The sequence below is a fragment of the Leucoraja erinacea genome, chromosome 31 (genome assembly GCF_028641065.1).
Source record: "Leucoraja erinacea ecotype New England chromosome 31, Leri_hhj_1, whole genome shotgun sequence".
In the NCBI taxonomy this organism is placed as follows: domain Eukaryota; kingdom Metazoa; phylum Chordata; class Chondrichthyes; order Rajiformes; family Rajidae; genus Leucoraja; species Leucoraja erinaceus.
This window is the reverse complement of record NC_073407.1, coordinates 15025867-15043256: the sequence shown is the minus strand read 5'-3', so window position 1 is coordinate 15043256 and position 17390 is coordinate 15025867. Positions and strand designations below refer to the sequence as shown.

Genomic DNA, 17390 nt, shown 5'->3' with positions numbered 1-17390 from the left:
CGTTCATTCTCTTTCCATTGTGTTTGATATTAACAAAGGAACCAACAGCATTTACTTTAAACTTTTGTGAAAATTTTAGTTTATAAATATCAGCTAAAAGCAGACAGATTATGGGGTCTTGCATGAATTGCCAGGCTTTGTGCTTGCTCCAGGTTGGGTTTCGGATGGCTTGGTTTACTGTTTATCATTAATTTATTAGTGCAAAGTGCGTGATAGTTTTTTTGCATTATTTAATCCAGGATAACTGAGGCCAGTTGAAATATTATGTAATTCTACACAGAGTGGAAAATCCTATTTGTTGCACATGTTCTTTATTTCAATGTATGTTTATTTGGTGAATTAGAAATATCAATGTGAAAAATTAAAGTAGTTATTGCATTAACCAAACTTCCATTTCCTTTGATAACTCTGTCAACCCTAATAACTCAGTTTCATTGTGGGTAAATGGAATGAGCTGTCGGAGGAAGTGAGGCAGGTATAATAACAACACTTAAAAGACATTTTGACAATTTCATGGATAGGAATGGTTTCGAGTGATATGGACCAAAGCTGGGCAAGTGGGACTTAGTTAGTTGGGGTATCTTAGCAAGGACGAATTGGGCCAAAGGGCTGGTTTCCATGCTCTGACTCTGTCATCAGATTTCAATAAAAGCTTCACCTAGCACTGCATGCTAGTAGTAGATGCAACTGATGGAGTATCACATTCACACTTGCACCTAATTCTAATGTCTCACTTTATGTTCTTTCACACAGTTGCTCCTATTAACATGACTCTGTCTTCTCCATAGCACTTCATGCCAGGGAACCTGCATTCAAAAATCTCACGTTTTCACCTAAAGTGAAGGTAGGTCTGTCTTGAGTTAACGATCAGCGCAATAGAGTGCCACCATAACCATTGGGATGTGGAAATTTATTAACAGTAATGCCCAATGTTTCCAATGCTAAATCTGACTGGATTTGTTTGTTATTTTAAATCATCTGTTCCTAATTAAAAATAACATTCCTGTTAATTTCATTTCCAACATTCCTTTCTCTGCAACTTTAGATGAGCAGAATCTAGATTTAACCGACAACAGTTTCAGACTGATTTGGACACTGACTAATCTCAACATCTGCTTAGTCTCAAAGCTAGTGGCCATCTCTCTATCGTATTTAACACTAAGATCGGCTTATTCCATGCCCTGGATCTCCTCTTGCTATCATTCAAATACTGTTGCAACCCTCAATACTTTTGAAGCATCCATGCTTGATAATTCTAGTGCAAAAAAAAACTGCTGGAGGAACTCGGACTGAAGTAGGGTCCTGACCCAAAACATCACCTGCTTATTCCCTCCACAAATGCTGACTCATCTGCTGAGTTTCTCCAGCACGTTGTTTTGCTTAAGATTCTTATGCCTTGATTATTCCAGTGTTCTAATGGTAGGCTCCTGGCCTCCTTCATATCTTGTCTTGTGCATCATCACTCTTTGACTCCATGGTTCATATTAGAACCTGGTTTAGCAATTCTTCAGATTAAAATGTATCATTCACGTGTACAAATGTCTTGGTGGCTTTGCCTATCCCATCTCTGCCCTAATTCTATTTCCTTTTTTTTATCTTACAAAAACTCCCTATATCTTTATAAATGCTTTTTGGTGCATTTAGTATTAAGGACCAAGGCTGGCCTTGGGATAGTATAATGAGGTGTTTGTTTTTTCAATTTTCTACGAGGAAGAAGGCAATGGTGAGTTTCAAAAACTTCAAACTGTGCCATCTGGAGCAACAAGCATGGGTTTGAAATGTGTTGGGAAACGTCTTTGGTCCATGTAACCCCATTATAATTAAATGATTTTATTGATTTTACTTTTGCAATCCAGCTGAACTTTATAACATTGGTTGATCACAGCATGTAAACCCTCTTGGCTTTTAACCTGTTCTACCTGTATATTGTCAATTTAGCTTGAGTTTTTCCATTTATCTTTTGCATGCCCTTGGTAAATTTGCATTTCTGCACAAGGTATGCTCATTGTTACTTTGCTTTGATGAACTGGAAAATATTTTGAATTTGTTATCCATTATTCTTGGCTCAGTTTCATAGTTTCATTCTGAGAACTGCTGTAGATTTGGGAGGAACAACAGCAGCAGCAGCAGATTAGCAAGAGATACGACTGATTGGCTCTAGCCCAAGTGGGAGGAGAGAAGTGAGTCAGATGGGTGAAAACAGTTGAAAACTGAGGAATTTGCTTTGTAAATTGGTAAATCAGGCAATTTATCAGTCAATTTAAGCAGGACAGCTCTTAGCGAGCGGCAGTGAGTGAAGTGCCCTGTGAGAAAAGTGTGAGTCTTTGGCTCGAGAGTCTTCGGAGAGGACACCACGCAATACGCTTGAGAGGTAGAGACAAAAGAAGGAGATGTCAGGCAAGCTGATTCAGTGCGATGCTTGCAGTATGTGGGAGGTCAAGGACACCGCTGGTGCCTCTAGCTGCTACAAATGCGAAAAGTGCATCCAGGTACAGCTCCTGAAGGGCCGTGTTGGGGAACTGGAGAAGCAAGTGGATGACCTCCGGTTCGTACGAGAAACGGAGTCGTTCCTCGACAAGTCCTACAGTACGATTGTTACACCTAAGGTACTGGAAGAGAGAAGGTGGGAGACAGTGAGAAAGGGAGGGAAGCATGGAATGCCAACGTCCCCGGGTGGTGTACCTCTTGTAAACAGGTTCATCCGCTTAGAAGCTGTTGGGACAGAAGACGTGAGCGGCGGACTGGCTTGCGATGCGAATAGGGCTGTTGAGCCAAAACCAAAAAGGCCTAAGGCAGGCAAGGCCATTGTAGTGGGAGACTCCATCGTGAGAGGTACGGACAGGGGTTTCTGCGGCAACAGACGGGATGCAAGGATGGTGTGCTGCCTTCCCGGTGCCAGGATCCAGGATGTCACGGACAGAGTGCAGAAAATCCTCAAGGGCGAAGGTGAACATCCGGAAGTGGTAGTGCATGTCGGCACAAACGATGTCGGAAAGAAGGGGATGAATATTCTGCAGCGTGACTTTAGAGAGCTCGGAAAAATGTTGAAAAGCAGGACCTCCAGGGTTGTTATCTCCGGTTTGCTTCCAGTTCCCCGTGCTGGCGAGAGCAGGAACAGGGAGATACGGGACCTGAACGTGTGGCTGAGGAACTGGTGCACGGGGCAGGGATTTAGATTCTTAGATCACTGGGATCTGTTTTGGGGTAAGGGGGAACTGTACAAAAGGGACGGATTGCATCTTAACAGGTGTGGGACCAGCATTCTGGCAGGCAGGTTTGCCACTGCTACACGGGTGGCTTTAAACTGAATAAGGGGGGTGGGGTGTCGAATGGGATAGTGGAGGATGGAGTTAAAGGGAAAGGGTTTCTTAAATGTGTGAGCGTAGAGACCGAGGGGTGTAAAATGAGGGTAGAAGCAATAGGTAGCAAGGTGAAAAGTAAAAGTGGCAGGCAGACAAAACCTGGGCAAAAATCAAAAAGGGCCACTTTTCAACATAATTGTATAAGGGGTAAGAATGTTGTAAAAACAAGCCTGAAGGCTTTGTGTCTCAATGCAAGGAGCATTTGTAATAAGGTGGATGAGTTGAATGTGCAGATAGCTATTAATGACTATGATATAGTTGGGATCACGGAGACATGGCTCCAGGGTGACCAAGGCTGGGAGCTGAACATCCAGGGATATTCAATATTCAGGAGGGATAGAGAGAAAGGAAAAGGAGGTGGGGTAGCGTTACTGATTAGAGAGGGGATTAATGCAATGGAAAGGAAGGACATTAGTTTGGAGGATGTGGAATCGGTATGGGTAGAGCTGCGAAACACTAAGGGGCAGAAAACGCTGGTGGGTGTTGTGTACAGGCCACCTAACAGTAGTAGTGAAGTTGGAGATGGTATCAAACAGGAAATTAGAAATGCGTGCGACAAAGGCAAAACAGTTATAATGGGCGACTTCAATCTACATATAGATTGGGTGAATCAAATTGGCAGGGGTGCTGAGGAAGAGGATTTCTTGGAATGTAAGCGGGATAGTTATCTAAATCAACATGTAGAGGAACCAACGAGAGAGCAGGCTATTTTAGACTGGGTATTGAGTAATGAGGAAGGGTTAGTTAGCAATCTTGTTGTACGTGCCCCCTTGGGCAAGAGTAACCATAATATGGTTGAGTTCTTCATTAGGATGGAGAGTGACATTGTTAATTCAGAAACAATGGTTCTGAACTTAAAGAAAGGTAACTTTGAGGGTATGAGACGTGAATTGGCCAAGATTGACTGGCAATTAATTCTAAAAGGGTTGACGGTGGATATGCAATGGAAGACATTTAAAGACTGCATGGATGAACTACAAAAATTGTTCATCCCAGTTTGGCAAAAGAATAAATCAGGGAAGGTAGTACATCCATGGATAACAAGGGAAATCAGGGATAGTATCAAAGCGAAGGATGATGCGTACAAATTAGCCAGAAAAAGCAGTATACCGGAGGACTGGGAGAAATTCAAAGACCAGCAGAGGAGGACAAAGGGCTTAATTAGGAAAGGGAAAATAGATTATGAAAGAAAACTGGCAGGGAACATAAAAACTGACTGCAAAAGTTTTTATAGATATGTGAAAAGAAAGAGATTAGTTAAAACAAATGTAGGTCCCTTGCAGTCAGAAACAGGTGAGTTGATCATGGGGAACAAGGATATGGCGGACCAATTGAATAACTACTTTGGTTCCGTCTTCACTAAGGAAGACATAAATAATTTGCCGGAAATAGCAGGGGACCGCGGGTCAAAGGAGTTGGAGGAATTGAGTGAAATCCAGGTTAGCCGGGAAGTTGTGTTGGGTAAATTGAATGGATTAAAGGCCGATAAATCCCCAGGGCCAGATAGGCTGCATCCCAGAGTACTTAAGGAAGTAGCTCCAGAAATAGTGGATGCATTAGTAATAATCTTTCAAAACTCTTTAGATTCTGGAGTAGTTCCTGAAGATTGGCGGGTAGCAAACGTAACCCCACTTTTTAAGAAGGGAGGGAGAGAGAAAATGGGGAATTACATACCAGTTAGTCTAACATCGGTAGTGGGGAAACTGCTAGAGTCAGTTATTAAAGATGGGATAGCAGCACATTTGGAAAGTGGTGAAATCATTGGACAAAGTCAGCATGGATTTACGAAAGGTAAATCATGTCTGACGAATCTTATAGAATTTTTCGAGGATGTAACTAGTAGCGTGGATAGGGGAGAACCAGTGGATGTGGTGTATCTGGACTTCCAGAAGGCTTTCGACAAGGTCCCACATAAGAGATTAGCATACAAACTTAAAGCACACGGCATTGGGGGTTCAGTATTGATGTGGATAGAGAACTGGCTGGCAAACAGGAAGCAAAGAGTAGGAGTAAACGGGTCCTTTTCACAATGGCAGGCAGTGACTAGTGGGGTACCGCAAGGCTCAGTGCTGGGACCTCAGCTATTTACAATATATATTAATGATCTGGATGAGGGAATTGAAGGCAATATCTCCAAGTTTGCGGATGACACTAAGCTGGGGGGCAGTGTTAGCTGTGAGGAGGATGCTAGGAGACTGCAAGGTGACTTGGATAGGCTAGGTGAGTGGGTAAATGTTTGGCAGATGCAGTATAATGTGGATAAATGTGAGGTTATCCATTTTGGTGGCAAAAATGGGAAAGCAGACTATTATCTAAATGGTGGCCGATTGGGAAAGGGGGAGATGCAGCGAGACCTGGGTGTCATGGTACACCAGTCATTGAAGGTAGGCATGCTGGTGCAGCAGGCAGTAAAGAAAGCGAATGGTATGTTAGCTTTCATTGCAAAAGGATTTGAGTATAGGAGCAGGGAGGTTCTACTGCAGTTGTACAGGGTCTTGGTGAGACCACACCTGGAGTATTGCGTACAGTTTTGGTCTCCAAATCTGAGGAAGGACATTATTGCCATAGAGGGAGTGCAGAGACGGTTCACCAGACTGATTCCTGGGATGTCAGGACTGTCTTATGAAGAAAGACTGGATAGACTTGGTTTATACTCTCTAGAATTTAGGAGATTGAGAGGGGATCTTATAGAAACTTACAAATTCTTAAGGGGTTGGACAGGCTAGATGCAGGAAGATTGTTCCCGATGTTAGGGAAGTCCAGGACAAGGGGTCACAGCTTAAGGATAAGGGGGAAATCCTTTAAAACCGAGATGAGAAGAACTTTTTTCACACAGAGAGTGGGTGAATCTCTGGAACTCTCTGCCACAGACGGTAGTTGAGGCCAGTTCATTGGCTATATTTAAGAGGGAGTTAGATGTGGCCCTTGTGGCTAAGGGGATCAGGGGGTATGGAGAGAAGGCAGGTACGGGATACTGAGTTGGATGATCAGCCATGATCATATTGAATGGCGGTGCAGGCTCGAAGGGCCGAATGGCCTACTCCTGCACCTAATTTCTATGTTTCTATATCCCTGGTGGTTAACCTAAAAGTTTGAATATCTTCCTTGAGTTCATTTAAGTTGCTTGGCCCTCCATAGGAGGGAGGGGGGGGGAACAATACACTCCCTTTTGCAATCACTTACTATGAATAACAGTGGTTGCAACAGAGGCTTGGAGCTTGGTTTCTTTAGTTAGGGAATGTTTCAAAAATGAATCAAATGAATGGGAGAAATTATTTATCCTTTTCAAACAAGGATGTTGTATCTTTGTTATAGGAAGTGGCCCTGAAGTTAGATCTAAAGGAACCTGTCATTGTGCAGAGCATGTACATCTTTAAGGTATGTGAAGAGATTTGTCTTGATATTTTCTCAGTGGAATAGATTCCACATGTCTGGGTGCTGAAAGATTTTTTGTGGTTGTTGCTTGACCTACCGAGTTCCTCCAGCACATTGTGTTTTGCTCAAATTCAAAAAGAAAATTCAGGAAGCATACGACAATTCAAGCATCTCAGTGAGGAGAAAGATAGGCTAAGTTTCAGGTCAAGGATCCAACATCATATTGGGGAAAGTGAGTAAACGAGTATGTTTTACATTAGAGGTGAAGAGAATGATTGTGGGTGTGTCTCTAATAGAATGCAAATTACAACTGTCAAAGTAATAATTATCCTAATATCTTGCAGTTAAAACAGAACCACGTTGAAATAGATTGATGCAGCACATCTGTGGATGCCTGCAGCGGCTAATTCATGGGGGCTGCATGTGCGAAAATGTCCTGCAATTACCCATTCTACATTTGGTTTCTCCAATCACTTTAAACATCCTGGCTTAATTTTCCAGTCATATAAAATGACTATTCCAATGAAGTCACTGGCTTATTTGACACGATTATATCACTAAATATAAGAAGTCTTGCCACTAATATTAATTCTTCAATTGCGCATTAATTATCATCTGTTAATTGGCTTGTATAATTTACCTAAGGATGCCTTGATAATATTTTAAGCAAGCTATAAAAGTGGTAACAACTTGACTTTTTTTTCAGCAACCAGGAATTGGTGGAGAAGGTAAGGCCAAACAACATCCCTCTAGTCCTAATGCATACCGAACCTTTCACCTGGCTACTCTCCTGTTCACTCTGGAATCAATTATAATAAGGGTAATTCCCCTGAGGACATGTATTACCAAAACAGTGATTCATTTTGTTTAATAACAAATCATTTTTTGGCAATAAGATCATAAGCAGCTCGCCTGTCACTTGTGTTTGAAAGTAGGGGTCACTTGGTGTGGTCACCTTCCAGTTTTCAGAGGGCAAGAGGATGGTCTGTTTCCCCAACCTCTACATTAGGCCTAATATCATAATTGTGCTGCTCAGGGCAGTCACTGCTGCTGTGAAATGCTCGAAAACAAAATCTAACAAAACGATTTAAATTGTAACTCCAATTTTAATGAACACTAGACCAAGGGGGACCCGTTGGGTCACCCCCCCTCAACGCGGGGTTGCGGGGTGGGGGGGGGGGCTGCGGCGTTGCACACACACTAACCATACCCCCACACACACACGGGGGTGAAGGGGGGGTGAGAGTGGGGGCGAGAGGGGAGAGGGGATGGGGGGGAGGAGGGAGGGGGAGGGGGTAGAGAGGGGGGGGGGAAGGAGTGGGGGGGAGGGAGTGTGGAGAGAGGAGTTGGAGAGAGGGTGGCAGGGGGTGGAGGGGGGGTAGAGGAGGGAGGGGGAAGGAGAGAGGGGGTAGAGAGAGGGGGAGGGGGAAGGGGGTGGAGGAGGGGGGAGGGGGGTTGACGAAGGGGGGGGGGGTGGTGTGGGGATGGGGGGGAGGGGGGGAGAGGGAGGGGGGGGGGGGGGGGAGGGGGGGGGGGGGGTAGGGGGTGGGGGGGAGAGGAAGAGGAAAGGACCTCGGGATCTGCAGAACTTGCTCGTTCTTTCTGCGCCTTTTGAAGAACGGGGGGCGGGGGGGACACACAGCAGCCGAGGCCGTGCTTCCAGCTATGAGGCGGCGGTGCCCCCTCCCCTGGCTCCAGGACGCTCCTCGCCTGAAGCCGTCCCTGTCCCCGGCTGCAGAACGCTCCCACCGTTGCGTTGGGGGAACAGGTGAGTGGTGGAATATTTCATTGGGGAATGGGTTGTGTTGGGGGACCAGGCCTCCTGTGTGACTGGGACCCAACCGGTCCCACTTAGTCTAGTAGAATATAAATAGAAATAGCCTATACATTCCAAAGGATGTTTTGGCATTCAATTGAATTATGGCTGATCTCTACTTTATTTGCTACTTTGGCTCACTAATCTTAATTACTAAAATAAAATCTATCAGTCCTTGTCTGGAAATGTTTAATTGACCAGCCTCAATAGTTTATTAGGATTTGGAACTGATGAACAGATTTCAGTCCAGTCAGAGGATGATAGTTGATTTAATTGCCAGTCTATCTTGTTCTTGCTGTTCCAGTGACCCCACATCAAGATGCCACTTTCTTGTACACTGAACCTCTTGGGAGCATCACAGGTTTTTGGATTGCAATCGAGGATTCAACTGAGGAGAATGGCTGCCTGTGGTTCATCCCTGGCTCTCACAAAGGTAGCAGTGGTAACTTTGCTAAGCTTGCAATCTATCATTTAATAAATTCGGCAATGATGATTTTTTTACGCCACAAAACCATATATTTACCCAAAATAAAGACACAATTGCTGGAGTAACTCAGCGGGTCAGGCAGCATCTCTGGAAAAGGTAGTCTGGTAACATTTCGAGTTGGGACACTTCTTCAGTTTGATTGTGGGAGGGGGGTTGGGAAGAAAGCTGGAAGAGTGGAAGGGAGGTGTAGGGACAGGTGTTGCATCTCTTGCGCCTGCAAAGGAAAGTACTTGGGAAGACGGTGGTTTGGGTAGTAGAGAATTATTGAACCAAGGAGTGGTGTCCAACTTCAATTGTATGACTGTGGCAGATTGCTGGATGGTGGTTACTCTTCTGACAGAGGGCCACTATTACTGGAAGATGTCTGATTCCAACCACTGACACAAGCAGAGGCTGCTGATATTTTCAAGGCTGAGGAATGTGTACGACATAGGACCTAGTGAAATTATCGTGGAAATACATTGCAGTGAATGTATTTGACCCATCGTACCAGTACGGACTAGTGTGAAGTGAATACTTACATAATATAATACCGTAATAAGAGTGTAATTACTGAATGAAGAGCCAGGATTATCAGTTCCTGCTGATTACATGGGTATCATGTAAATAACTGTTTACAGCTGGCATTACACGGAGAATGTTGCGAAGCCCAAAAGGAGAGCATCCTCTGATCAAATTTATGGGACAGGAACGTAATTATCCAGATGATGAATTCATCTCTGTTCCAGTAAAGAAAGGTAAATATCATTTGTTTTTGACTAGGCTGGTTAGCTATAATGCTTTGTATGTACTATTATATGGTGTCTTAATATACAGTATTGTGCTGTGCAGTTATGGTTACTGCAGCAGATAATAAGTACTTAATTGGGAGGAACAGTCATTATGTGAAGCAGTTGAGATGATGCCAGAAATCTTTGTGAGCATAACAGGACTATGAGAGATTAGCAAAACACAAGGTGTTGGAGGAACTCAAGTGAGTCAGGCAGCATTTGTAGAGGGAATGGACAGATGACGTTTTGGGTTGGGACCCTCCTTCAGACTGAACTATGAGATTAGGTTTGCATTAGATTAGATTACACCATTACATTCTGGTGAGCTTTCTGCTTGGTCTAAAGTAAAGTGCACTGGTTTTAGGATCTCAAAAAGATATGGAAAAACTGGTTTAAAATGTTATATTCTTATGTTTTAGAAATAAATTAAGAGCTCTGTGAAAGTGTAAACAAAGCATACATGTAATTAGTTAATCTGCTGTGTACAGGTGGTCTTATCCTAATTCATGGACAGGTTGTGCACAAAAGTGCTTTAAACACATCAGATAAATCGCGCCATGCCTATACTTTCCACATCATGGAATCCCGAGATGGTCACTGGAGTGAGGAGAACTGGTGAGAATTTTAATTAGCATTTTGTCTGCAAGTTTTGTTGAAGCAGTCAAATCTGCTAAATTTGTATTGATAGTCACGTTAACTTTGGTCTATTCTTGCCCTATGGAATACTTCCTGCTTGCGCTATGGAATACTTCCTTTCACCAAAAGGCTGCAAGTCTAGCCTTGTCAAATCTACGCTCCTTGTTGTAGAATCCAATGGTCAAGATGAATGTTGCATAAACTTTGCTGATGAGCTTATGCCATCTACTGCCCTAGCTGAGAAAGAGGATTATTTGCTAAAAGTGAAAGTAAACCCATCTTCCATCTTCCTGCTGTACACAAGAAGGGTTTGAAGAAGGGTTTCGGCCCGAAACGTTGCCTATTTCCTTCGCTCCATAGATGCTGCTGCACCTGCTGAGTTTCTCCAACTTTTTTGTGTACCTTTGATTTTCCAGCATCTGCAGTTCCTTCTTAAACACTTCCTTCTTCCTGCCACTGTTTACATGGAGTAGTATTTCTCTAGTTTTATGTAAGTTAGGCATATTTGATATGTTATTGTTACTACACTGTAGAAGTCCTGTAGCTGTATCATAGAACCACACAGTGCAGAAACATGCCAAATTGGTCCAACTCATCCATGCAAACCAGGATGCCCCTTCTAAGCTCGGTCATTTGCTCACAATTGGCCCATATCCCTTAACCTTTCCTATCCATGTTCCTGTTTAAATGTTTAAGAAGGAACTGCAGATTCTGGAAAATCAAAGGTTCACAAAAGTGCTGGAGAAACTCAGCGGGTGCAGCAGCTTCTATGGAGCGAAGGAACCAACGTTGCCTATTTCCTTCGCTCCATAGATGCTGCCGCACCCGCTGAGTTTCTCCAGCACTTTTGTCTACCTCCTGTTTAAATGTTGTTGTGTTTGTATATCGCCATTTAAAAAGCTCATTATAGAAAATCTGGATCAATACTGTAGTTCAGCTGTTATAGTTTAGCAAATGATCTGAAATATAAAACTATCACTGTGGGGATTATTTTGATGAGGACCTTGATTAATATTATAGAATAATGCAATTTGCAAACTGGCCCTTTGATCTACTGAGTTGATGTCATGCCATCAAATATCCATTCAGATCAACCCTATTTATTCCCCCACATTCTCATCAATGTGTTGCATTTAGGCCTCCTGTGGTCACAGGGAACTGGGGGGGGGGCTATGGGAGACGATTAAATATCCACAATTGGATGCTTCTGGCTGAAATCCACTGCAGACATTTCGATGCTGGATTTTGTTTTACACTTGTGTGCTGGGGTCTGCCATCTCTATGGATTAGAGTGTTCATGGAGCCAATAATTTCCTCCTGTTCTTTACCATGACAACTGGACAAAGCAATGCCGCTGAATTTTAAAATGATCTGCAACTTGTGGAATTGCATACCAGCCTAAGGGAAGATGCCTCTGCTATTTAGTATGCAGATTGGCACTTCAGTTCTTGTGTAAAGGATTTTGCTCCCAGTATCTTTGAGTCATAAAGCCTTTTGGGCCAATTTGCCTATGCAAAGCAAATTGGCTTTCTGGGCTAGTCTCATTTGCCTGTATTTGGTCCACATCTCACAGCTGGCAGTGGTTGTACACGTAGGCACAAACAACATCGGGAAGAGGAAGGAGGTTCTCCGGCGCGAGTTCAGAGAGTTAGGAAGAAGACTGAAAAGCAGGACTTCTAGGGTGTTCTCTCTGGATTGCTTCCAGTACCTCATGCTAGTGAGGACAGGAACAGGGAGATAGGGGATCTGAATATGTGGCTGAGGGGCTGGTGCAGGGAGCAAGGATTTAGATTTATAGACTATTGTGATCTCTTCTGGGGTAGGGGTGACCTGTACAAAAGGGACGGGCTACACCTTAACTGGAGGGCGACCGACATTCTGGCAGGCAGATTTGCTAGGGCTACACGTGTGGGTTTAAACTAAATAGTGGGGGGAGGGATTGACAAATTGGGAGTATAAAGATGGAGTTGAAGGGGAAGTGAGTACAGGAAAAATTACAAAAGATTCTCGAATTAAGTTTGAGAAGGGGTAAAAGAGTAAGGTCAGGGCCAATTGCGAGGGGGGACGTGGAAGCAGCATGTGAGGCTGGGAAAACACAACTCAGACCCGCTGTAAGGCTGCGTATTCTCCCCTCTCCTTTACTCTCTCTACACCAACGACTGCACCTCAACAGAATCATCTGTCAAGCTTCTCAAGTTTGGCACAACCTTGATTGGACTGATCCATGATGGGGAGTCACATCTGTGGAGTAATTTAAGTTCCTTGGAACCATCATCTCCAGGGACATTAAATGGGAGGCCACCGTCGACTACATGGTCAAAAAGGCTCAACAGAGGATGTACTTCCTGCAGCATTTGAGGAAACACAATCTGCCACAGGCAATGATGGTCCAGTTTTATACTGCCATCATAGAGTCTGTCCTCGCCTTCTCCATCAAGGTCTGGTTTGGCTCAGACACCAAGCATGACATCCGGAGGCTGTAGCTCATCGTTCGATCAGCCGAGAAGGTTGTTGGCTGCAACCTCTCCTCTCCCCCCCCCCCTCCAAATCAACGAACTGTACATTGCAAGGGCCAGGAAGCAAGCGGATAAGATCATCCCTGACCCTGGCCACAAACTCTTTGAAGCACTTCCCTCTGGAAGGCGACTCCGGACTGTCAAAGCCGTCACAGCCAGACATAAAAACAGCTTTTTTCCACAAACAGTTTTAAATTAAATGTTTCACATTTTTAAATTATAATGTTTCATTTTTAATTGTCGACTATATATCGTGTTGTTACTTGCGAGCAAGAACGGAACTCACTATCAAAACATGGAGGGGACGGGGGATACAATTTTTTGGCGGCCGCGCGCGCACATTCACGCGAGGCTTCGGAGGCTCAATCCAGCGCTAAATGCAGCTCAACTGCCTGTCTCACCGGGTTAACTAACAGCCCTGTCTGGACTGACGGGACACCAGCGCTGCCTCTCCGCGCTGGCCATATTTCCCGCAAGCCCAGGCAGGTTAACCTGGCGGGGATGTCGCCCACCTCTCAAAACATGGGGGGGACGTGTCCCCTCTTCCCCCCCCCGGGTTTTCCGCCCCATGCTTGCGAGCAAAGCACCTACTCAAATTCCTTGTATGTAAACATACTTGGCTAATAAAATGTATTCAATTCAAATCTGAGTACCGCACCTTAAATCAGGGGTTCCCAACCTTTTTCTTCCCGTTTACCCCTGGCAACTTTAATAGCACCTAACAATGTTATTTCACTTATTTATGAATACTAATGATGAACTGATACCGGTATACCGGAACCAAACAAAGTCAGTCAATGAGAAAAAATATGTACAAATCCAGAATCAACAAATTTACCCCCTGGGGGTAAATTTACCCTAGGTTGGGAACCCTTGCCTTAAATGATAGGCAAAAGAGCATGAGGTAAAATTACCTATTCCTGATTGAGTTGTGGCTTACAATGCATTGAATGGTACTGGAAATAAATGTAATATTGACTTTTGAAAAGATGACGAGGAAGAAAAGATGCTGTTCTAATTGTGTGGCAGAACCACATAGACACGATGGGCTGAATGATCTTCTGTGCTGTATCATTCCAGGAGACTATGATGGAAAACTGGCTGAATAAACTTGAACCATTTTTTCAAAAGAGTGTAATCAACGTGCCTTTTTTCAATTCTAGGTTGCAGCCCACTCCGGAACTCCCGTTCTCACCTCTTTACACTTAAACTATATTTTAGCAACTGGGACTGGAGGAAGAACTGAGGTGAATGGTGAAATCTCCTGTCTTGTTTATTGCAAAATATAATATTTTTAATTGTTATTCCATATGAAACATGAACAGCTTTTGATGGGAGCGCTTTTACTAAATGTTTTCCTGCAGTATTGCTTACAGATAATTGTGAAATAAATTAAGTTTCTGGGATTGCTTTCTTCCGTGGTTTCATTCCTTCTGTTTTCTTCTCTTAGAGTTATAGAGTAATACAACGTGGAAACAGGCCCTTCGGCCCAACTCGCCCACACCGGCCAACAATGTCCCAGCTACCTTAGCTACCACTTGCCTGCGCTAGGTCCATAACCCTCCAAACCTGTCCTATCCATGTACCTGTCCAACTGTTTCTTAAACAATGGGATAGTCCCAGCTTCAACCACCTCATCTGGCTGTTTGTTCCATACACCCTTGTGGAAAATGTTACCCCTCGGATTGTTATTAAATCTTTTCCCCTTCACCTTGAAGCTATGTCCTCTGGTCCTCGATTCCCCTACTCTGAGTCAAAGACTCCGTGCATCTACCCAATCTATTCCTCTCATGATTTTATATACCTCTATAATAACCCCCTCATCCTCCTACGCTCCATGGAATAGAGACCCAGCCTACTCAACCTCTCCCTGTAGCTCACACCCTCTAGTCCTGGCAACATCCTCGTAACTCTTTTCTGAACCCTTTCAAGCTTGACAATATCTTTCCTATAACATGGTGCCCAGAACTGAACACAATATTCCAAATACAATCCAAGCAACGTCTTATACAACTGCAACATGACCTCCCAACTTCTATACTCAATACTTTGACTAATGAAGGCCAAAGAGCCAAAAACCTTTTTGACCACCTTATCTACCTGCGACTCGACCTTCATGGAACAATGCACTTGTACTCCTAGGCCTCTGCTCTACAACACAACCCAGAGGCCTACCATTTATTGAGTAGGTCCTGCCCTTGTTCAACATCCCTAAATGCAACACATCACATTTCTCTGTATTAAATTCCATCAAACATTCCTCCGACCACCTGAACAATCGATCCAGATCCTGCTGCAATTGTTCACAACTATCTTCACTATCTGCAAAACCACTAACTTTTGTATCATCTGGGATGATTAAGGGGTTGGACAGGATAGATGCAGGAAGATTATTCCCGATGTTGGGGAAGTCCAGAACTAGGGGTCACAGTTTAAGGATAAGAGGGAAGTCTTTTAGGACCGAGATGAGAAAATCATTTTTTACACAGAAAGTGGTGAATCTGTGGAATTCTCTGCCACAGAAGGTAGTTGAGGCCAGTTCATTGGCTATATTTAAGAGGGAGTTAGATGTGGCCCTTGTGGCTAAAGGGATCAGGGGGTATGGAGAGAAGGCAGGGATGGGATAGTGAGTTGGATGATCAGCCATGATCATATTGAATGGCGGTGCAGGCTCGAAGGGCCGAATGGTCTACTCCTGCACCTACTTTCTATGTTTCTATCAGCAAACTTGCTAATCTTGCCCTATATGTTGTCATCCAAATCATTGATGTAGATGACAAACAGTAACAGGCCCAGCACTGAACCCTGTGGCACACCACTAGTCACAGGCCTCCATTCTGAGAAGCAACCTTCCACCATCACCCCCTGCTTCCTTCCATGGAGCCAATTTGCTATCCATTCGGCTATCTCTCCTTGGATCCAATTGATAAGGCTGAATGATGTTTAAAATATAAGAAAATATTAAATGGATTCCTGGGCTAGATTACACTTACATTTAGTCTCAAAGCAGGCTTTTCTCCAGTAGGTTGATACAGAAAGGCAAGCCCAATCTTGCCTCGGGTTGCTGTGTATTGAGACAATGACTGATGACTTTGAAATGCATCTACCGATTGATGAGAGAGGAAGCCCAGATGAATCCCAGTATGGGGTATTTAGACAATGTCCGATGCCTTTGAGGTATGCAGTGACTGATGACATTGATATGCAAGTGCCTTGTACCAATGTCCGATGCTTTTGATATGTAAGCGCCTTGTACCAATGTCCGATGCCTTTGATATGCAAATGCCTTGTACCACATGACAGGGTGCCTTTGATGCGACTGATGATTGACAAGAGACAAATGCATCCTGTAGTAATGTGTATTTACTGTACCTCTGACCATGACTGATGTCTTTTGAATGTGCTTAGGTGACAAAAGAACAGTACAAAATACCATGTAATTCTGTGTTCAGGGAAGTGGACTGAGGACAGCCAAGTGTCTGTGTTGCTCACTTGCCTGGGGTTTTCCTTGCCACTTCCATCGGCCGATAATTAATAAAGTTTTGAATTGGCCTACCAAACCGCTTTGTGAGTTGTCTGTTTATTAAGAAGTGAACCTGTTTGTTTAGTTATAAGTTAACCTTTTTCACAATTAGATCTAACCTTCCAGAGCAGCCTACCATGCGGCACCTTGTCGAACGCCTTACTAAAAGTCCATGTACACAACATCTACAGCACTGCCTTCATCAAGCTTTTAGCTCACTTCTTCAAAAAAATCAATCAGATTTGTGAGGCATGACCTCCCACGTACAAAACCAAACTATCCCTAATAAGCCCTTGCCCATCCAAATGCCTGTATATGCTAACCCTCAGAATACTCCCCAGTAACTTACCAACTACACATGTTAAGCTCACCGGCCTATAGTTTCCAGCATTTTCCCTGCAGCCTTTCTTGAAAAGAGGCACAACATTTGCCACCCTCAATCCTCTATCACCTCCTGTATTTAAGGACAACTCATAAATTTCAATCAGGGCTCCAGCAATTTCTTCTCTAGTTTCCCGCAATGTCCTCAGATATATCTGATCAGGCCCTGGGGATTTGTCTACCTTCAAACACGATAGTACCTTCAGTACTTCCTCAACGGTAACCCTGACATTTCCAGTGACTGCTCCAATTTCCTCCGTCCTACTGTCTTTCTCCTCGGTAAATACAGAGGAGAAATACTCATTGAGGACCTTGCCCATCTCCTTTGGCTCCACACAGAGGTGACCGCTTTGATTCCTGAGAGGTCCCACTCTCTAGTTACTCATTTCCCCCTAATGTATTCATAAAATCTTTTGGGATTGGCTTTTATGCTACCCGCCAGAGCTATCCCCTGGCCCCTTTTTGCCCTTCTGATCTTTTTTAGTTTGCTGCTTAGTTCCCAAAACTCCTCCAGGGATGCACTT

General features: G+C 43.9%; 1 protein-coding gene across 5 annotated transcripts in view; it reads left to right on the top strand.

The window, feature by feature from the left end:
- Nucleotides 1-16522, top strand: part of phyhd1 (phytanoyl-CoA dioxygenase domain containing 1) — a 22318-nt gene extending 5796 nt beyond the window's left edge. For 2 of the 5 annotated variants that reach the window (XM_055660054.1, XM_055660049.1), the window contains exons 5-11: nt 789-844; nt 6678-6740; nt 7444-7465; nt 8858-8986; nt 9661-9777; nt 10299-10425; nt 14126-16522. In XM_055660054.1, the coding sequence (XP_055516029.1) occupies nt 789-844; nt 6678-6740; nt 7444-7465; nt 8858-8986; nt 9661-9777; nt 10299-10425; nt 14126-14171 (560 nt within the window). In that variant the 3' untranslated portion in view covers nt 14172-16522. The remainder of the gene's footprint in view (nt 1-788; nt 845-6677; nt 6741-7443; nt 7466-8857; nt 8987-9660; nt 9778-10298; nt 10426-14125) is intronic. The other 3 variants (XM_055660053.1, XM_055660052.1, XM_055660050.1) reach the window with 3 other exon arrangements.
- The last annotated feature ends 868 nt before the right edge of the window (nt 16523-17390 follow it).